Source organism: Heptranchias perlo, chromosome 3 (assembly GCF_035084215.1).
Source record: "Heptranchias perlo isolate sHepPer1 chromosome 3, sHepPer1.hap1, whole genome shotgun sequence".
NCBI classification, from domain to species: Eukaryota; Metazoa; Chordata; class Chondrichthyes; order Hexanchiformes; family Hexanchidae; genus Heptranchias; species Heptranchias perlo.
This window is the reverse complement of record NC_090327.1, coordinates 55019673-55042237: the sequence shown is the minus strand read 5'-3', so window position 1 is coordinate 55042237 and position 22565 is coordinate 55019673. Positions and strand designations below refer to the sequence as shown.

At 41.9% G+C, this 22565-nt stretch overlaps 1 protein-coding gene across 1 annotated transcript in view; it reads right to left on the bottom strand.

Annotated features, from left to right (window-relative positions):
* Positions 1-670: 670 nt before the first annotated feature.
* rock1 (Rho-associated, coiled-coil containing protein kinase 1) overlaps positions 671-22565 on the bottom strand; it is a 278787-nt gene continuing 256892 nt past the window's right edge. Inside the window, exons 28-33 of the mRNA XM_067979744.1 lie at positions 21565-21635; positions 19630-19718; positions 12453-12531; positions 10818-11079; positions 5113-5329; positions 671-2142 (exon numbers count right to left, since the gene is read on the bottom strand). Coding sequence (XP_067835845.1) covers positions 2139-2142; positions 5113-5329; positions 10818-11079; positions 12453-12531; positions 19630-19718; positions 21565-21635 — 722 coding nt within the window. The 3' untranslated portion in view covers positions 671-2138. The remainder of the gene's footprint in view (positions 2143-5112; positions 5330-10817; positions 11080-12452; positions 12532-19629; positions 19719-21564; positions 21636-22565) is intronic.

Below are 22565 nucleotides of genomic sequence, written 5' to 3'. Positions count from 1 at the left end.
ATTGAAAGCATTTTGGAGCAAAAGTGATATCAATCAGACTGCAAACTAAAATCAGTCATAAAATGCTACAGCACAGTAAGAGGCCATTCAACCCAAGTCTGCTGTATTTTTTCTTCACAAATCCAATCCCACTCCTGCTCATTCCTCATATTGTTTAATATTCAGGGAACTATCTAATTCTCTTTTAAAAGTGTCAGTTTGGCTCAATGATGGCACTCTTGCCTTAGCGTTAAATGGTTGTGTGTTTAAAGTCCATTCCGGGACTTCAGCAGATCTAGGTTGACACTTTTATGTAGTAGAGGGAGTACTGCATTGTTGGAGATTCCAGCTTTCAAAAGAGACATGAAACTGAGGCCCCATCAGCTTATTCAGGTATACATAAAAGATCCAATGCCACTGTTTGAAGAGTTGCAGGGAGTTCTCCCTGTATCCTCACTGCTCCCTCAACCAACATTACCAAAATATATTAAGTACTTGTATATCTGATTTGCTGTTGCAAAGCGGCTGCCAAAGAACAGTTTTTTCTTCAGTGAATTAATAAATTCTGCTTCAATAACACAGAATCATGCTGCACATTTTGGTATCAGAAAACATTAAAAAAAAGTCAGATCATCCGATAAGGCAAAGTTTGTAAGAACCATTTCCCACTATATTAAAACAGGCAGATGCATGTAGATAAGATATGTTTATTGGTACATACCCATCAGTGCGATTTTCAATACATTTAAAACATGCGTTCATCCTAAACAAAATCCAATTTCCAGTGCTTTAATACATGTAACTGCAAAGCCATTATAAATTATTTTGGGAGGTACTGGGTGAAGTAAACCATACCATCCATATCATGAATGTGTTCCTGCTGACTGGCAAGAGAGAAAACAGCAAATACAACAATTCCTATATTACTGGAGTGACTCCTGAAATAATTCACAGAAATAAATCTTACTTAATGCCTTCTGCAGTTCAAGTTTCCTGCATGTTTTCCTATGAATAAATCCCACTCATTACAGGCAGTTTATTCACCTTAACATTGCATTCAAAATTATACCCAAAATCTTAACATAAAATCCGTTTCACAAGGCAAAGGAAAATGTTTAAGCAGATGCAGTTATTTGAAATTATGATGCAATAATTATATGGCAGTAAAACAGTTCTTCAAAAGTAAGGCACCAACAGGACAATGCTACTCCTGTTAAAGTGTTTTTAAGTAGAATAATTTATGTTTTAAAACAGTGCACAATTTATCTGTTAAGTTAATGTTGTCTACCATCAGATAAGGATTCATTTGCAAATGTAAGGCAATACATTTATAAAATCATTACAAAATAATGTACCCCCCAAAATACTCTCAAACCTGGTTGTTCTGAATTGTTGCTATTTCCCTAATGCTTCTGTTATTTCTAGTGGTTCATCAATCCATGAACCACTATGGCTTGGCAAAAAATGCATAGATCAAGAGTGAAACACTGTTCATTTTTCCCAGTTCTACACATTTTCAACTGAAGCATTTCGAACAGTATAATTTCTAAACACTTATACCAGCAGTTCACCAGACTTTTCCATCTTAAAGCCAAGAGATTTTTTAAGCTTTAAGGTCTCAACAGATCTGCACTGAAGGCATGAAAAGTTCGAGGTCATAGCTGATTCCAAGATACCATTGGTCTTTTCAAGCATCTGACATCATCTTCAAAGCAGTTCCATCTTGTCATGTGCTTGAATTTTCAGTACTTTGATTCCACATCTTCCCTCCTTGATTTAGCATAAGCTATTCCCTCAAGTGCAGCTGCCCTGTCCCTTACTTGCTTAAACAAAATGATAAAGAAAGCTCATTGGACTATTCCACAACGATCTAACCCTGGTGTTCACTTGATTATTACAGAAAAGGCAGCATCTTATTTCTAGCTATGCTTTATCTGTTGCAATTAAAAAAAGACTATGCTAATGTGGGTAACACACAGTGAATAGCCTTCCACATGCTTCTGTTACAGCAGGAATGGGGAATGGGGTTAAACAACAATTGTAACCCTGAAATTTGTAATGTTTGTATTGGAAGGAATCAAATCCATTTTGCACTACTCTGTGATCTTAGAAAACCCTGGTTTCTTGAAAAGTGTCTTAGATCCCAATTCCATAGGTGGTTAGCTGAAATAGAAAAAATATTCATAATCAACAGGACTTTGATATCTAACTGAACACAGTAGCTAGAATAAATATGAAAACATGTCTGCTAGATAGCAGTATTCAGAGGGTATCCAAAAACTATGCAGAGTAAACTAAACTGCATGAAAATTGACTGGTTTTCTAATCTTATTTTGCATATATACAGTTTAAAAAAATTCTGACTTTCAAATCATTATTTCTGTATCATTATACAACAGGAACCAGAGCTTTTCTTCATCGTAATTTTTTTTGTCCCAACCTGTCCAGGCTTGGCCTTTTTTGCTCAGGTATAGTTCTGCTATCCCTGCAGTATCTCATACAGGTAGCCTTTCTTCCTGCGCAAGCCCAGTGAGTACCAGGAGTCTAATGTCTACATCTACAGCTTCCAGCAGGGAGTCACTAGGTGATGATCAGGAATGGAAACACTGGTTGATTTTTCCCTCCCTATCCCAAGAATACAAGTCGATTGCAGCAATCCAACACAATGCCAGCTGAGCTCGGCTAATTCAGCATTAACCAAGGATTGAATCTGAGTCTGTCCTGTATGAATCAGTTCCCTGTCACGTCACCAGAGGTCTGAAAAATAGTTTTCATCTTTTCCAGTTCTGCAAAAAATAAATACCTTCTTACTATAACGACTTGTATTTATATAGCGCGTTAATGTAGTAAAAAATATCCCAAGATGCTTCACAGGAGTGTAATCAGACAAAAATTGACACTGAACCAAAGTAGGAGACAGGACAGTTAACCAAATGTTAACCAAAGAGGTAAGTTTTAAGCAGCGTCTTAAAGGAGGAGGAAGAGGTGGAGAGGCGAAGATGTTTAGGGAGGGAATTCCAGAGCTTAGAGCCTAGATGGCCGAAGGCACGGTCTTTTCCAGTTTAAAAAAGGTTACAATTTTACCACCTTTTTGTATGAAAGATATTTTCTTTTTCCTTCCTCCTTGTCTCATCAATTCTCTCTCCCATTAACCTCCTGATAGCATTGACTCCTTGCTGGTACCTTCTGGTACCTCACCCAAGTGCCCATTTTCCATGTGGATGCCTAGATACTGAATCTTGCCAGTTTATTGAAATACAAGCCGGGGGGGGGGGGGGGGGGGCGGGGGGGGGTGGTAAGCACCCCAGCCAAGCATGATCCTGTCATTACCTGATATCCACATGTGAACTTCCAGCAGCGGTTGCTGGATAGTGGTCAGGAGCAGGAACACTGGCTGACTTTCCACTACCTCCAGTATGTCCATCTCTCTGTGCCCTGCCCTAAAATAAACCAAGCTTAACACATTAAGCTTAAACAGGGTTTCCACTGCACTTCTGCATTTAAGGGGAAGCTAGATAAGTACACAAGGGAGAAAGAAATAGAAGAATAGGGTTATATGGAGTAGGGTGGGAGGGAGCTCATGTGGAGCATAAACACCGGCACAGACCAGTTGGGCCAAATGGCCTGTTTCTGTGCTGTAAATCCTATGTACTCGCTGACTCCTGGCATCCCAGCAAGTCAGTTTTAAGCTCCTGGTCCTCATCTTCAAATCCCTCTACAGTCTGGCTTAACCTTATATGGGAAATGTTCGCCATCCTCTGCCTCTGGATTATATCTTATTCTCCACCCCTTCTACTTCATCAGAGGCTGATCTACTTGCCCGTCTGGAATTGTCTTCCAAAACCACTTTGACTTATTATCTCTCACTGCCTTCAAAAGCCTCTTAGGTACCTATCTCTTCAACTATGCCTTTTATCTCCCTACACCCTCCTCCAATTTCCTTCACTTTCTCAGGGCCCACCTCTCTACCATCGATCATGTAAAGCGCCCCGGGACTTTCATCTACAAAAGGAGCTGCTTTATATAATGTAAATTGTTGTTGACGAATAGCCTTTCCTCATTCATAAATTTTTGTGCTCTAATGCAGCTAGTGTATCAAATTTGTCAGCTGTTATTTCATGAGTTTGTACTTCTTATCTATAGCTTCGTAGCCACTCACTTCATGAGTTTATACTGCTTCCATTTTGATCATCAGGACAGTGAAGTGTATTTAAGTTCACCGGCGTTATTTGCATTAACTTACTGTTATTTGTAAAACTACAGTAGTTTGAATGTTAGCTTGGCTTAGTGGTAGTATTCTCGCCTAATGTTAAGAGTTTCAGCGGCACTTCAGGACTTGAGTACATAATCTAGATCAACATTTCAGCGCACTACTGAGGCAGTGCTGCATTGTCGGAGGTGCCGTTTTCATGACGAGATGTTAAACAGAGATCCCATCAGCCTGCTCAGGTCGACATAAAAGATCCCATGAAACTATTCGAAGAGGAGCAGGGAAGTTATCCTAGTGTCCTGCCCAATATTTATCCCTCAACCTAGCTGTTGAGGCTAGGTCAACTGAAAATTTGAAAACTGAAATTGATAGATTTTTGTTAAGCAAGGATATTAAGGATTATAGAACCAAAGCGGGTAAATGGAGTTAAGCTACAGATCAGCCATGATCTAACTGAATGGTGAAACAGGCTCGAGGGGTTGAATGGCCTACTCCTGTTCCTATCACCAAAATTGATTAACTGGCCATTTATCTCAACGCGGTTTGGTAGGATCTAGCTGTGTGCAAACTGGCTGCTGCACAAGATAAAATGTTGTAAAATATAATTAACTGTACATAACAACAGTGACTACACCAAAAGTACTCCATACACTGTACAGTGCTTTGGGATGTCCTCTGAACATGAAATGTGCTATATACTACAAGTTTCTTCTTTCTTTCTTTCTTTGTTTTGCTGATCAGGACAGTAAAGTGTATTTAAGTTCACCGCCTTTACTTGCATTAATTTTTGTCATAATTGTTTAAATTACTGCAGAATTCCAACTTTTTACTTTGTAATTGATAGCCTCCTCCATGCCCCCATGCCTACATGATTAGCATTTAGAACCCTTAACAGCTATCATAGAAAGGGTTTAATATATTACCTGGGTTTGATTGGAACATTATGTTTGGCAGGTTTGCGAAAAGATTGGTTTGGCACTGATCTTGTAGAAGAAGTCCTAGGAGAAGCACGCACAAAGCTTGAGGCAGCTGGTGGGGACTTAGGAATCTTCTTCACTAAATGTCCAATCCATCTTTTTTGTTCATCCTGAGAGCATGCCAGTAGCAACATATCTCTAGCTGTGTTAACATCATAATTCACTAAGGAGAAAAAACATACTTTTAGCTAAGGTTGATATATAAACATTCCACATTCCCCTCTTCCATTTTCTAGTTACTTTGCAGTTTCATTACTGAAATTAGGCAGATAACATGTCATCTGTCATGAATCCCCTAATCAGTCACCGGGAGATGCACAGTAGATTCCCTGACTGACTTGAACAACTCAAGAGGAATGCCTTGCCTCAGTTTGGCATCTTCCCAGAGGAGAGAGGTAACACCACATGCATGATAACTCACCTCTTACAAACCTGTACAACTGTATGTGGATATAGCAATGTGCTACCTCTCAGGATTTATATTTTAAACTGTGTTCTATTATCTTCTTGCTGATCAAGAAACATTATAACGTATTAACACTACAGATATTTATTTTTCCCTCTCAAACATGTTGTGAACGATAATTGTAAAAACTCACTAGGTTGAATGTTACAAGACATTTTTGTTGCTGCACATCTCTAATTTAATGAAGCTGTTACAAATGGATATATAATTTTATTTTCCAGTGGTACAGGAGTTCTCATCTGGGAACTAGCCAAAAACAGGGTGCAGAGACCAGCGTCGACAGCGGCGGAGGAGGAGCCTTTCTTTCTCTCTCCCACAGAGCGGTCGGCAGCGGGGAAGGAGGAGCGGACCTGGTTGGAGCGGTGGGAGCGGCGGCAAGTCGATAAAGGGAGCAGCGGAGGCCTGAGGTGAGTAATTAAACTCACCGACGTGAGTCTTTTTCCCCAGCGGGGAAAGAGCTTCGCGGGCTTTTTCAAAGGCAGGGGGCGGGGCCAATTCATTGGTACCCGTATATAGGTGGAGCGGTTGCTAAACCCGAGACACTACACTAGTAGTGACTCCCACCCTCCCACCTCCTCTAACCTTTTGGGGGGTAGAGGGAATTTAAAGGGTAGGTTCGATTTTATATTTTGTTTTCAGGGACTTAACTCCTGGACCTAAGATAAATAAGAAGCAAAAAGTAATCCAAGTGGGACGTCACCAAGGAAGAGGTAAGTGATTGGCTGGTGAGTATTTTCCTGCTGAATTTGTCTAAGGTTAGAGTTTGTGGATTCTGTGGCCGTAAACGTGACTCCAGGATGGTTTGTTGCCTCCCTGGTGCCAGGGTCATGGATGTCACTGAGCGGCTACAGGGCATTCTCAAGGGGGAGGGTGAGCAGGCAGAGGTCGTGGTCCACATTGGGACCAACGACATAGGTAGGTAGGAAGGGAGATGAGGTCCTGCATCAAGAATTTAGGGAGCTAGGTAGCAGATTAAAGAGCAGGACCTCAAAGGTTGTAATCTCTGGATTACTCTCAGTGCCACGGGCTAGTGAGTATAGAAATAGGAGGATAGAACAGATGAATGCGTGGCTAAAGAGTTGGTGCAGGAGGGAGGGTTTCAGTTTCCTGGATCACTGGGCCTGCTTCTGGGGAAGGTGGGACTTGTACAAGTCGGACGGGTTGCACCTGAACCAGAGCGGGACAAATATCCTTGCGGGGAGGTTTGCTAGCACTGTTGGGGAGGGTTTAAACTAACTTGGCAGGGGGATGGGATACAGAGTGGAGCTACAATAGGGGGTGATGTGCAGCCAAATATAGAGAAAAAAACAAGTCAGCTTGGAAGACAGGGCAAATATGTGAGGGCAAGGCTGGATGGCATCTATTTTAATGCAAGGAGTCTTGCGAATAAGGTGGATGAACTGAAGGTGTTGATAAACACATGGGAGTATGATATTGTTGCTGTCACAGAGACATGGTTGAGGGAGGGGCAAGACTGGCAGCTCAATATTCCGGGGTACAGAATCTTCAGGCGAGACAGAGGGGGAGGTATAAGAGGAGGGGGGGGTCACAATATTAATTAAAGAATCAATTACTGCCATAAGGAGGGATGATATATTAGCAGGTTCCTCTAATGAGGCCATATGGGTGGAGCTTAAAAACAAAAAGGGGGCAAGCACTTTGATGGGAGTGTACTATAGGCCCCCAAACAGTCAGGGGGAGATAGAGGAACAGATATGTAGGCAAATCTCAGAAAATTGTGCAAATAATAGGGTAATAATAGTGGGGGATTTCAACTTCCCCAATATTAACTGGGATACTCAGAGTGTAAAAGGCTTAGAGGGTACGAAATTCTTAACGTGCATCCAGGAGAGCTTTTTGAGCCAGCATGTAGAAAGTCCTACAAGAGAGGGGGCGGTACTGGACCTAATTCTAGGGAATGTGGCCGGCCAAGTGGAAGAAGTGCTAGTAGTTGAGCAATTTGGTGACAGTGACCATAATTCGGTGAGATTTAAGGTGGTCATGGAAAAGGACAGGGAGGGGCCGGAAATAAAGGTTCTAAATTGGGGGAAGGCCGATTTTAATAGGATAAGGCAGGATCTGGCAAAAATGGACTGGGATCAGCTGCTTGTAGGAAAATCCGCATCGGAGCAATGGGAGTCTTTCAGAAGGGAGATTGAGACCATACAATGGCAACATGTTCCCGTAAAGGTCAAGGGTGGTTCCAAGAACTCCAGGGAACCTTGGATGTCAGGGGATATACGAGAATGGATTAGGGAAAAAAGGAGGGCTTTTGGCAGATACAAAAGGCTAAAGACGGAGGAAGCCCTAGAGGAGTACAAAAAGTGCAGGGGGATACTTAAAAAAGAAATTAGGAGATCAAGGAGGGGCCATTCAATAACACTGGCGAGCAAAATAAAGGAAAATCCTAAGATGTTTTATAAGTATATTAAGGGTAAGAGGATGACTAGGGAAAAAATAGGGCCCATTAGGGACAAAAATGGCAATCTGTGTGTGGAGCCGGCAGATGTAGGATGGGTTCTAAATGAATTTTTTGCATCTGTTTTCACTATGGAGAAGGACGATGTAGACATAGAAATACGGCAGGGGGACTGTGATATACTCGAACATATTAACATCGAGCGGGAGGAGGTATTGGCGGTTTTAGCAGGCCTAAAAATGGATAAATCCCCAGGCCCGGACGAAATGTATCCCAGGCTACTGTGTGAGGCAAAGGAGGAGATTGCGGGGGCTCTGACACATATATTCAGAACCTCTCTGGCCACAGGGGATGTGCCAGAGGACTGGAGAACCGCTAATGTAGTACCATTATTCAAGAAGGGGAGTAGGGAAAAACCGGGGAACTACAGGCCAGTGAGCCTAACATCAGTGGTAGGAAAATTATTGGAAAAAATTCTGAAGGACAAAATTAGTCTCCACTTGGAGAAGCAAGGATTAATCAGGGATAGTCAACATGGCTTTGTCAAGGGAAGATCATGTCTGACTAATTTGATTGAATTTTTTGAGGGGGTGACTAGGCGTGTGGATGAGGGTAACGCAGTGGATGTGGTATACATGGATTTCAGTAAGGCATTCAATAAAGTCCCCCACAGGAGACTGGTCAAGAAGGTACGAGCCCATGGAATCCAGGGTGCCTTGGCACTTTGGATACAAAACTGGCTTAGTGGCAGAAGGCAGAGGGTGATGGTCGAAGGTTGTTTTTGTGACTGGAAGCCTGTGGCCAGTGGGGTACCACAGGGATCGGTGCTGGGTCCCTTGCTGTTTGTGGTCTACATTAACGACTTGGATATGAATGTAAAAGGTATGATCAGTAAGTTCGCTGATGATACAAAAATTGGTAGGGTGGTAAATAGCGAGGAGGATAGCCTCAGTCTGCAGGACGATATAGATGGGTTGGTCAGATGGGCGGAACAGTGGCAAATGGAATTTAACCCGGAAAAGTGCGAGGTGATGCACTTTGGAGGGACTAACAAGGCAAGGGAATACACAATGAATGGGAGGACCCTAGGCAAGACAGAGGGTCAGAGGGATCTTGGTGTGCAAGTTCACAGATCCTTGAAGGCGGCGGAACAGGTAGATAAGGTGGTAAAGAAGGCATATGGGATACTTGCCTTTATTAGCCGAGGCATAGAATATAAGAGCAAGGAGGTTATGATGGAGCTGTATAAAACACTGGTTAGGCCACAGCTGGAGTAGTGTGCAGTTCTGGTCGCCACACTACAGGAAGGATGTGATCGCTTTGGAGAGGGTGCAGAGGAGATTCACCAGGATGTTACCAGGGCTGGAGCGCTTCAGCTATGATGAGAGACTGGGAAGATTGGGTTTGTTTTCCTTGGAGCAGAGGAGGCTGAGGGGGGACATGATTGAGGTGTACAAAATTATGAGGGGCACAGATAGGATGGATACTAAGGAGCTTTTTCCCTTCGTTGAGGGTTCTATAACAAGGGGGCATAGATTCAAGGTAAAAGGCGGGAGGTTTAGAGGGGATTTGAGAAAGAACTTTTTCACCCAGAGGGTGGTTGGAGTCTGGAACTCACTGCCTGAAAGGGTTGTGGAGGCAGGTACCCTCACAACATTCAAGAAGCATTTGGATGAGCACTTGAAATGCCATAGCATACAAGGCTACGGACCAAATGCTGGAATATGGGATTAGATTAGACAGGGCTTGATGGCCGGCGCGGACATGATGGGCCGAAGGGCCTCTATCCGTGCTGTATAACTCTATGACTCTATAACTCTATGAGTGGAATAGACTTCTACTGGCCCTGTGCATGATGGGCACTACAGGACCCAGAGGTAGTGTAAAGTGGATAGAGGTACTCTCTGTACACATGACCCATCAATGCCACTAAAAGCCATTGCAGCGTTTTAGGACAAAATTTTTAAAAACCTGTTACAAATATTAATGAGATCTTTCATATTTGGAAGTGCAATATTGCTGTAACAGCATTTTTCAGTTTTTCTTTCTCATTTCAATTATAGCTATTTTGTAACATTTTACAGCATGAAACTCCTACTATGAAATCTACATTGTGAATCAGACAGAAGCAGACCTTCATCATGCCTCAAAACAGAAAATTTATCAGACATTCCAAATAGTTTCTGGTGTGGCAAGATTTCAAAAGCAAAAATAGATGGCCGAGACACTGCTATTCATACCTTAATTCCTCAACTGGGTAAAAATAACTAATATCCTGATTGGCTAACCATTGAGAAAGAATTTGTTTGTTCTTCAAAGAAACCTGCATTTACCTCGAAGACATCAGCAACTCAGTACAAAAGTTACTGGAACGGGCTTCTAAAAATTCAGCCTTGTTTTCAAAAATATATTTTATAAGTCAAGTACTGAACCGCTTCTTGCAATGCATTTTTGCTTGTGTAATTATCCTGCTTGTAAATAAATTACGATTATTAGTTTTAGCCTGAGTACAATGGTCCGTCAGTGTGATATTCACAGAATTTGAAAATGGACAGTAGAACATGGTGGCACTGGAGTTACATACTGTGATATAAACTTAACTGCTAGTCTTATGGCACAGTATCCTATTCATGTTATGTTTAAGATGTAAACTACAGTTCATAGGAAACATAGGTCTACTTAAGCAAACTGCCTTTTGCTGTGAGCACATGTTAAGAGTGATGGAAGAAAGCCAGCACAGTATCGATCACAAAAAATAATTCATACCTTTGCATGGTGCAATCATGTCTTCCTTTTTATCCAAATGATCCTTATGGCACTTAACATGGCATCTCCTGCATTCCAGTGCAGCTGGTGGTTTGAAGACATGCCACAAAGGCTTTGCACAAGCTTCACAATTAGTAGGAAAATGGTAAAGTGTGGGAATGAATTCATGACCTTTATGAGGTATAAAGTCAGCCTTTTCTGCCGACTGCGCAGATTCTACTTCCACATCTTTCCGACATTCACCCTCATTGGCATATAGTATCTGAAAGATGACACAATACACACTTTATTCAAATACAACATACAATAATTGAGATGAATCGTTCAAACTACAAAGTTACCCTGCGCTACATATACAATTCTATCAAGAGCGGAAGCATTCTGGAACACCACAGACGCAAGGTAAACCAGCCCTTAAAACCACATACTTGGTATCACTCTGCACATTACTGGCAACTGTGGGCAACATGAATGAAAGTCCAAATAGATATGCAAGTTTTTCTTTTACAAACTAGTGGATCTCCTGTGGCATTGTTCATGGTGAGTCAGAGGACACAGTGTGGGTCTGCTACGCCCGACAGCAACTGTCCCTTCTGCTCCTAGGTGGGCCAGAGATGAGCCCCCCTCGTAACAGAGATCCTCTCTCTCTCATTCTTGCCCTGCCACAGAGCTCCTCCTCCCCACAACTGAGTTAAATGCTCTTTCTTTTCTCGTCCCCTGCAAGACAGGGTTGCTCTTTTTCTGTTCTCCTCTAATAAAGTTGATCTCTGTTTCTCCTTGACATGCAACCAGGATCTCTTTCTCTGCCTTTCTTTAATTGGGTTCCCAAGAGGGTCTCTCTCTCTCCTCTAGTCTCCCTCAAAAGGGTCTCTCCTCCACCCCAATATCATATGCTCTCTTTTCTGCCTATTCTCCAGGCTGCAGTGCTGCTGAAACAAAGTCATTCATCAGAGGCATACACCTGCGGATGCACTTATCGGGGCCACTGATTATGTTAATTGCCCCCAAATGTTTTTGAACCACGGGCCACCAAACAATTTTCATAGTCTTTTGAACCTCTCTAGCTACAAATACTAGTGCTCGTAAGTCTGCAAGTAAGTTCTCTCTCTTCTCCTCCGCCTGTTTTCCCTCCGCATCCATTTCTCAAAATAAATTTAATGGTCTTGATATTAACCCCCCCATGATGGCAGGAGAGGGTCGGGGGTTAAAAAGTGAAATGCATTTTTATGGCAGATATCGGGGCATCCAAGTGTCCCGCCTTGGAGAGGTTAACTGCTGCCTGAGTTTCCCCAGGGGTCGGGAATCTCTGCTGTGAAATGGAGGTAGGAGCAGTTGGCTCTCGAAGGTATGTGGCTGTTTCAGCACTCCTTGTGGGCCTGGATGGAGCAGGAGTGCTCCTTCCAGGCCCTTCAAGGAAGCCTTTGGCCTCTCCCAGACCCAGTTGCCAGAACCACCCCCCCCCACCACCCCTGCCAACCTTCCCTCCCCCTTCTCCCCCTGCCAGGGACCGTCCAGGAAAATTTCAAGTTTGACCAAAACATACCCTGGCTCTTTGAACCAAAATAGAGACAATAGCAAAAATAAAATGCTAAATCAAAAATACTTTATGGAAAATAACTGTGCTTGATAGCCCACCTGGAATATCCGAGGGATTTCACCAGTTTCTGCCCTGTATACATCACCTTGTGTTACAGGACGCACATGGAATAATTTGCTGGAACATAAAGGCAATTATTTATTTAGAGATGCAAATGACTTACAACTTTCATGATGTATGCACTAATTGATATGTAAATCAACTTTAAAGATAAAATGCTTGTACGCCATTTAAGACTTTTAAAAATTTTCAGATTTTCTTTTGTTGGGCATGCAACTTTTTGTTAATTCTACTTAATTGTCAATCTAGTTCAAGAATTCTCTATAAGCAGAATTAATCCAAAAATTCTGATTCATAGCTACTAGAAATTAATAGCTGAAGACAACAAACTTGTTACCATATTCAGATATTGCACAACAGTAGAACATATTTGCAATCTCTTGATTAGTCATTTCAATCCAACAAAAAATACTGCACCAATTTTTGATCGAGATGGTCAAGATCTTATAGGTGATAGTAATATTGTCTGGGCAAGAAAGAACAGGTTTGTTGCTATGTTCTTCACCTCATCAATATGATGCATAGAAAGGGAAATCTAGCTTTGGTGGTATCAGTGTCAAATCTGTTCAGGTGGAAAGAGTGGCATTTGTTCCATCTCATTTGTATAACAGACATTGGTTGCTGTGACAATATTTCCAATTGAAAATCTGAGGAGAGGAAGAAATCAAAATGGATGGCATTGAGGTAGATTCCACTACTGCCAACTTGAAAAATAGGGTTCATAGTTTGGTTTTGCTGTCCAGTAAAATGTGGCAGTTGGGCTCTTCAATACTTGATATTGGCAAAATTAGCAGAGTCCAAGGATCATTAAGTCACAAGAGCATTGGGTGCTGCATCGTGAAAATTACATTACATTTAGGGAAATTAGGCCATCTTGCATTCTGCTAGCAACAGAGAAAAAGGCTTACTCTTCATTTCTGCTCTCCCAGCAGGAAAGCTGCATTCATATGGAGATAGGTTGAAGCTATGATTCTTGACTTGCAAGCACAGCACAGCAAGCACATAATCACCCTAATACCTCTTTAAATGCACGATCTGAAGCCTGAACATTTGCCACGTGAATTACATGAAGATATATAGTATTGCCACCACAGGTACAGTCTAGGATGATAATTTAATCAAATGGAGCTAGTCCCATTAGTGCCCCAACTAAGTCGTCAGCTCCATTTTGAAACCATTAATGCTTTTACATCAATTACCCCGCCTTTATTATTCCAAACATTTAGCCTTTACATAAAAAATGTCTTACCAATGCCTTTTTGAAATTTACATTTTACTAATTTAATTTATGGTCCTACTAGGCTGATGTTCTGAGTTCACCTATCTAAATTATGTAATATTTTATATACCTCAGTGATTTCATCTGTACAGATTAAGCTTTATTAATCTTTCATCAGAACTCATCCCTTTACATTTGGGATTTTTTTTGCTGCTCTTCTCTGAATCCTTGCCAATGAACCTCAATTATCTGCATACTTGATTACTTGTGAGAATTTTTGATGATAATTGGAAATTAGCAGCGGTCAAACTGTCTACTTTTTTCTCTCCCCATACACGATCATTGTTCTGCTCCTGTTGACACTGAAACAGCTGATCTGCTGGCTCAAAGCTTCTCTATTCATCCTCCATGAACTTCAGCTACTGGAGCTGAGATACCCAGTGAAAAGTGCTCTTCTGACAGTAACCACAGCCCCCAATTGCACAGGTGATGATGTTACATCCAACACATGCCCCCACTCACTGGCACAGGAGTGTATTTAAACCGTGCAGGTGCTCTAAAGACTTTCAAGTCTTTAGGTCTGCCGAGATCAGCACTGCAGATCACTGCATTCCGTAGCAATACATCACGGAACCAACCAGGGAACAGGCTATTTTAGATCTTGTATTGTGTAATGAGATAGGGTTAATTAGTAATCTCACAGTAAAAGAACCTCTGGGGAGGAGTGATCATATTATGATAGAATTTCACACTGAGTTTGAAAGTAACGTACTTAAGTCAGAAGCTAGAGACTTAAACTTAAATAAAGCCAATTACATAGGTATGAGGGGAGAGTTGTCAAAGGTAGATTGGGAAATTAAATTAAAGGGTTTGACACTTGAAAAGCAATGGCAAACATTTAAAGAAATATTTCAATATTCTCAACAAATAGTCCATTGAGAAATAAAAACTCCACGAGAAGAGTGATCCACCTGTGGCTAACTAAAGAAGTTAAGGAGAGTATTAGATTGAAAGGAGAAGCCTATAATGTTGCCAAGAAGAGTAATAAGCCTGGGGATTGGGAGAGTTTTAGAAACCAACAAAGGATGACCAAAAAAATGATAAAAGGGGAGAAAATAGAATATGAAAGTAAACTATCAAGAAATATAAAAACGGATTGTAAGAGCTTCTACAAGTGTGCAAAAAGGAAAAAAAGAGTAACAAAAGTAAACATTGGTTCCTTAGAGGCTGAGACAGGAGAAATTATAATGGGAAATCAGGAAATGGCAGATGCGTTAAACAAATATTTTGTATCTGTCTTCACAGTAGAAGACACAAAAAGCATACCAAAAATAATGGGAACCAAGGGGTAAATGAGAGTGAGGAACTTAAAACAATTAATATCACTGGAGAAAAAGTACTGGACAAACTAATGGGTCTAAAAGCTGTCAAATCCCCTGGACCCGATGGCCTACATCCAAGGGTTCTAAAAGAGATGGCTGCAGAGATAGTGGATGCATTGGTTATGATCTCCCAAAATTCTCTAGATTCTGGAATAGTCCCAGTAGATTGGAAGGTAGCAAATGTTACCCCGCTATTCATGAAGGGAGTGAGAGAGAAAACAGGGATCTACAGGCCAGTTAGCCTGACATCAGTCGTCGGAAAATGCTGGAATCCGTTATTAAGGACGTGGTAACAGGACACTTATAAAATCATAATATGATTAGGTAGAGTCAACGTGGTTTTATGAAAGGGAAATCATGTTTGACAAATTTATTAGAATTTTTTGAGGATGTAACTAGCAGGGTAGATAAAGGAGAACCAGTGGATGTAGTATATTTGGATTTTCAAAAGGCATTCGATAAGGTGCCACAAAAAGGTTGTTAAACAAGGTAAGGGTTCATGGGGTTGGGGATAATATATTAGCATGGATAGAGGATTGGCTAACGGACAGAAAAGAGTAGGGATAAACGGGTCATTCTCAGGTTGGCAAGCTATAACTAGTGGGGTGCCGCAAGGATCGGTGATTGGGCTGATCACAATCTATATTAATGACTTAGATGAAGGGAGTGAGTGTAAAGTATCCAAGTTTGCCGACGGTATAAAGCTAGGTAGGAAAGTAAGCAGTGAGAAGGACAAAGAGTCTGCAAAGTGATATAGACAGGTTAAGTGAGTGGGCAAGAAGGTGGCAGATAAAGTATAATGTGGGGAAATGTGACATTATTCACATTGGTAGGAAGAATAGAAAAAGAGTTTTTTTTTAAATGGTAAGAAACTATTAAATGTTAGTGTCCTCATACAAGAAACACAAAAAGTTAGTTTGCAGGTATGGCAAGCAATTAGGAAGGCAAATGCATGTTGGCCTTAATTGCAAGGGGGTTAGAGTACAAGAGTAAGGAGGTCTTACTACAGTTGTACGGGGCATTGGTGAGACCTCAACTGCGTAGAATTTTGGTCTCCTTATCCAAGGAAGGATATACTTGCCTTAGAGGAGGTGTAATAAAGGTTCACTAGATTAATTCCCGGGATGAGAGGGTTGTCCTATGAAGAGAGGTTGAGTAGAATGGGCCTATACTCTCTGGCATTTAGAAGAATGAGAGATGATCTCATTGAAACATGTAAGATTTTGAGGGGGCTTGACAGGGTAGATGCTGAGAGATTGTTTCCCCTGCCTAGAGAGCCTAGGTCTAGGGGGCATAATCATAGAAAGGTTACAGCACAGAAGGAGGCAATTCGGCCCATTGAGTCCGTGCCGGCTCTATGCACGAGCAATCCAGCTAGTCCCACTCCCCCGCACTATCCCCGTAGCCCTGCACATTTTTTAGTTTCAAGTACTTATCCAGTTCCCTTTTGAAGGCCATGATTGAATCTGCCTCCACCACTCCCCTCCAAGTCACACACCATCCCGACTTGGAAATATATCGTCGTTCCTTCATCGTCGCTGGGTCAAATTCCTGGAACTCCCTTCCTAACAGCACTGTGGGAGAACCTTCACCACAGGGACTGCAGCGGTTCAAGGCGGCGGCTCACCACCACCTTCTCAAGAGCAATTAGGAGTGGACAATAAATGCCAGCCTCGCCAGCGACGCCCACATCCCACGAACGAATAAAAAAAGACTCACTCGGGTAGTGCATTCCAGATCCCAACCATTCGCTGCGTAAAAAGATTTTCCTCATGTCACCTTTGGTTTTTTTGCCAGTCACCTTAAATCTATGTCCTCTTGTTCTTGACCCTTCTGCCAATGGGAACAGTTTCTCTCTATCGACTCTGTCTAAGCCCTTCATGATTTTGAAAATCTCTATCAAATATCCTCTCTGTTCCAAGGAGAACAATCCCAGCTTCTCCAGTCTATCCACGTAATTTAAGTCCCTCATCCCTGGAATCATTCTAGTAAATGTCCTCTGCACCCTCTCTAAGGCCTTCACATCTTTCCTACAGTGCGGTGCCCAGGACTGGACACAATACTCCAGTTGTGGTCGAACCGGTGTTTTATGAAGGTTCATCATGACTTCCTTGCTTTTGTACTTTATGCCTCTATTTATAAAGCCCAGGATCCCGTACGCTTTTTTAACCGCTTTCTCAACCTGCCCTGCCACCTTCAATGATTTGTGCACATATACCCCCAGATCCCTCAGTTCCTCTCCCCCTTTTAGAATTGTGCCCCCTGGTTTATATTGCCTCTCGACATTTTTTCTACCAAAATGCATCACCTCGCATTTTTCCGCGTTAAACTTCATCTGCCACGTGTCCAACCATGCCACCAGCCTGTCTATATCCTCTTGAAGTCTATTACTATCTTCCTCACTGTTCACTACCCTTCCAAGTTTTGTGTCATCTGCAAATTTTGAAATTGTGCCCTGGTACTCCCAAGTCCAAGTCATTAATATATATCAAGAAAAGCAGTGGTCCCAGCACCGACCCCTGGAGAGCACCCTGCGCACCTCCCTCCAGTCCGAAAAACAACCGGTCACTACTACTCTCTGTTTCTTGTCACTTGGCCAATTCTGTACCCATGTTGCTATTGCTCCATTTATTCCATGGGCCGCAATCTTAAGAGCAAACCTACCACGTGGCACTTTATCAAATGCTTTTTGAAAATCCACATACACCACATCAACTGCATTGCCCTCATCTACCCTCTCAGTTACCTCATCAAAAAACTCTATGAAATTAGTTAAACACGATGTGCCTTTAACAAATCCGTGCTGGCTTTCCCTAATCAATCCACACTCGTTCAAGTGACTGTTAATTCTGTCCCAGGATACGGGGTCGGCGATTCAAGACTGAGATGAGGAGGAATTTCTTCATGCAGAGGGTTATGAATCTTTGGAATTCTCTACCCTAGAGGGCTGCGGATGCGGAGTCACTGAATATATTCAAGGCTGAGATGGATGGATTTTTGGAAACAAGGGGAATCAAGGGATATGGGGATTGGGCGGGAAAGTGGAGTTGAGGTCAAAGATCAGCTAAGATCTGATTGAATGGCGGAGCAGGCTCAAGGGGCCGTATGGCCTACTCCTGCTCCTATATTTTATGTTCTTATAAGAGGGCATACTGCTTTTTGCATTAATTTCTGTAGTGGAGAAGGATCAGGTAAGGTGGCCACTTGGAAGCACTTTTAGCTCTCTGTTTCAGATCCAGCAGCTGGTTACATCTGGGTTTTTTGTGGGGGAATATGACTGAGGGTGCATATTAAATTTTTGGCCACCTTGTTGACCAATGCATTATTTAGCCTTAGAATAAGCTATGTAGATTGTTCTGGCTATACAGCCCAGTATTTTATAAGCTTTTTAAACAGTCTCACCAAATTATCCAGACATTGACAATAATGATTCTACTATTACTCTACAATCCCTTTTGAAGTCTCCATATGCTAATTCTATTTAATTAATGTGATACTGTTGCACAATTTTTGTCCAATGTGCCACACATGAGTCAGTAGTAAATTTAATTTGCTGTGCAACATAATTTAACAACATTTTTCAGCAATTACTTAGCAGCATCCTCTGATTCAACCCATGTCATATTTTAGTATCATCTGCTAATTTGACGATCTTATACTTGGTTATAGTTTGTAGGCCATTTATGTGAAACAACAGAGGTACAAGCAGTTACCGCTGCTGGGACTCCATTCAACACCTTCCTCCTCCCACTCAGACATCATGTGCATGATTTTGACCCCGAGCCAGGAAGGGGCGGGGGTTCAAACTGTCGATGGGAAACCTGGAAGCACGGGTTTCCCGGGTGTCCTTACGATTTTGACGTAAGGACATCTTTTTTTTTGTCTGTTTGCCGTCCAACTGGCCAGCCTGATTGACAGGCTGGCCTCAGTCGGACAAGAAAGGACGTCTTCAGGTAAGTCTTTGATTGTATGGATGGGGGTTACTTGGGGAGGGAGTCAGTCACGGGGGGGGGGGGGAGGGATCAGGGGTCAGTTACAGGGGGGGGAACAAGGGTCAGTGATGGTTGTGGGGTGGGGAGATCATTGCAAGTAGGCTTGTTGGGCCTTGGGGAAGCATTCCTGCTCCTCCAGACCCACAAGCTGTGCCAGAAAGGCACTTACCTGCAGTTTCGGGCCTTTTCACCTACTCTCACATAGTGTGAATGAGAAGGCCCAGGAATCCCAGCCCCCAGATGCTGAAATTGCAAAATCAGCAAAAATGGAGTCCCGGAGCCTCCTTGAAAGGTTTTAGTCACCAGCCCACCTCCTGGGAACGGGTTGGTCAACCGCCCCTCATCCTGCCCCAGTGAAAACCAGAAATGGGCGGGTTGGGGGCGTGTCTGAAATGGTTGCGATTTTGAATGCCGCCTGTGTTTCAATGTTAAAATTGTGCCCCATACCTCATTAGTACCTTTCATTTTCTGCTTTTAAACCAATTTATTATCTAATTTTGTGTTCAACTCTGCATTCCCCTATGTCCTTTAACATCCCCAGTATCAAGGTGGTTGTACTTACTCTATATCCAGTACCATAGAAGGATTAGATTGTTCTTTATTCAATTCATCATTGTAAAACAGTATCTTTCTGCTGCTGACCACAACATACTGTAGATAATAAAAAAAAAGTAATTGATACTACAAAAAAAACATTTGGATCAAAATTTTATAAAGACATATAAAGGGCTTTTTAAAAACTATTTTCTATCAGCTTCCTGATGACCCAAGAGATAAAGTCACCGCCCTATGCAGCACAGACTGATAATCTGACCTCAAAGCTTCTGATCTGCATGATCAGCCATACAGACCAAAAGCTCTGGAGGTCAGATCACCAAACTGTGCTGAGTTAGCTGATCTCAGGCAGAGCAGCAGTTGGGGCACTACAATTAGCCTCAGTGTTCACGATGCTAGGGAAAGGAATAAAATACGTCAGGATTGCTATCCACTAACCAGTGGTTGAAAATGTGTACACGTGGCTGACAGGTGACAATAATATCATGCTTGGTTTGATATCCTCTTTGGTTGAAATACCTATTGACATTCATCATCTAGGCTCATGTGCCAGTAAGACTGCTTATGCCCACGAATTATGTCCCAAGAATTGGTACCTTTGAGGATGGAAATTGAGGAAAAAAGAAAATATACATAATCTGGTTTTTAACCCCCAGTGATGAAACTTGTTAAAGCTTAAAAGAAAACTGCACGGGTTAACGTAAATTAATACTGTTTGTACTAGCAGTTTTTGGAACACATCAATCCAACAAGCACAATACTGTAAATAAATGATAAAAGCTTGTAACTCGCACAAGACTTTGAGATTCTAATTGCACAATGTCGTGAACTAGAAGGATGTGGGCTCATGCAGATCCACACACACTGAGTTCCTTATTTTACCCATGCCTTCTGAGGTGAGGACGAGGGGATAAGAGAAAGAGTATGAAACTAAGTAGAGGTCAGGAAGTTATGCTAAATCTTTGTAAAATACTGGTTAGGCCCCAGCTGGAGTATTGTGTCCAATTCTGGACACCACACTTTAGGAAGAATGTCAAGGCCTTAGAAAGAGTGCAGAGGAGATCTACTAGAATGGTACCAGGGATGAAATACTTCAGTTACGAGGAGAGACTAGAGAATCTGGGGTTGTCCTCTGTAGAGCAGAGAAGGTTAAGGGGAAATTTAAGGTGTTCAAAATCATGATGGGTTTTGATAAAGTAAATAGGAGAAACTGTTTCCAGTGCAGACAAAGGGTCGGTAACCAGAGGACACAGATTTAAAGTAATTGGCAAAAGAAGCAGAGGTGACATGAGGAAACACTTTTTTACACAGCGAGTTGTGATGATCTAGAATGCACTGCCTGAAAGGGTGATGGAAGCGGATTCAATAGTACCTTTCAAAAGGGAATTGGATAAATACTTGAAGTGGAAAAATTTGCAGGGCTATGGGGAAAGAGCATGGGAGTGGGACTAATTGGATAGCTCTTTCAAAGAGCCGGCACAGGCATGATAGGCAGAATGGCCGCCTTCTGTGATGTGTCATTCTATGAATCTATGAGTCTCCACTGAAGAGAATAAGGCTCACTCTAGTCTGCTCTTGCACACCTCCTAGTGGGCAGTTACACAGTACTGGCAAAGACCTGGGATCAGGTCATGTTAGCCATCCTCTTGGCGAGGGTAGGGAAGTACAAAGTAGGGGCAAAATTTCGTATAAAAAAACCTACTCTTCTTTTAAAGGTGTACTGCTCTTTGCTGCTTTTAAGAAATTTTACTTTTTCACGAATATAACTTGCATTCTTATTATCCTATTTATATTTCAAACCAGATGTCAATGGTTAAATTACTTAGAATGTTATCTTTAATACAGATCTATCAGAAAGGAAGATTTTGTGTATGTTTGATGGACAATTCAACAGTACAGTGTAAACATTTCATGACTTAATTCTTTTACAATAGCTTCATACCTGTTTTTTCCATCCATATCTTTTGATGTTTGCCCTGTTTGGAATCGATAACCAGCCCTCCATCCTGGTTTCTGATTTCAAAAATACATTGAACAGGTAGTGAATAACAATACTTTGACAGGAATTCTGTTTATGAAAACAGCATCATCACCATTGGTCAAGTCAGATAGGATTACATTATAGAAATGGAACAAATTCCATAATTAGGCTATCTATAACAGTTCTTGTTCCCTTTCTTAAACCATTAACCTTAATAGACAATACCAACATAAATAACAGACTTTGTAAACCTTGCTAAAAATAATGAAAGCTGGAGTCTGTTCTTTTGATCAAAATTCCACAGTATACATTTAACACGGTCAGACAGAATTGCAAGAGTATGTGCGGGCCACAAAAATTTCTGGGCTCGCCCTCCATCAATCTGTTGCAGGTGGAGATTCTGAAGGTCAGCCTCTCCTGACCTCCACCTATAATAGAATAAGGCAGGGCTAATTCCCTCCAATGAACCCAACTGTGGATGGCCAAGTAGTTGCCAGGATTTATGCAGGTTTTCTGTCATCTGATGAAATGGAGGATAGTATTGGATAGGACGCAGAAGATGTGCCTGTAGGTAGTTTGTGTTGCAATGGTCAGTTTAATGGGGTTAGTTTGTGCTGGAGTTTAGGAAGCATAGCTGGGCCCCCAGCGGTAGTGTTGGATCTTGATGAATTGGAAGAAATATTGGATGACTGAGATCTTGTCTAGAACTAGGGGTCATAGTCTCAAGATAAGGGGTCGGCCACTTGACACTCTACCTATTTTATTGAGTACAATTAATGAATTATGAGATGAAAATTAATTTTTGTTGCATAAAACCACCAGTTTCAAACTATGACGCTTTGAAAAAAGAAATGCAAAAAAAACAAGAGCTTAGAATTTGCTCCTGGTGCAGAGTCTCACTTGATGGAAGCGTGGATCAGAGAACTGATTGGCAAAACGGGAGTATCATGAATCAGGTGCCC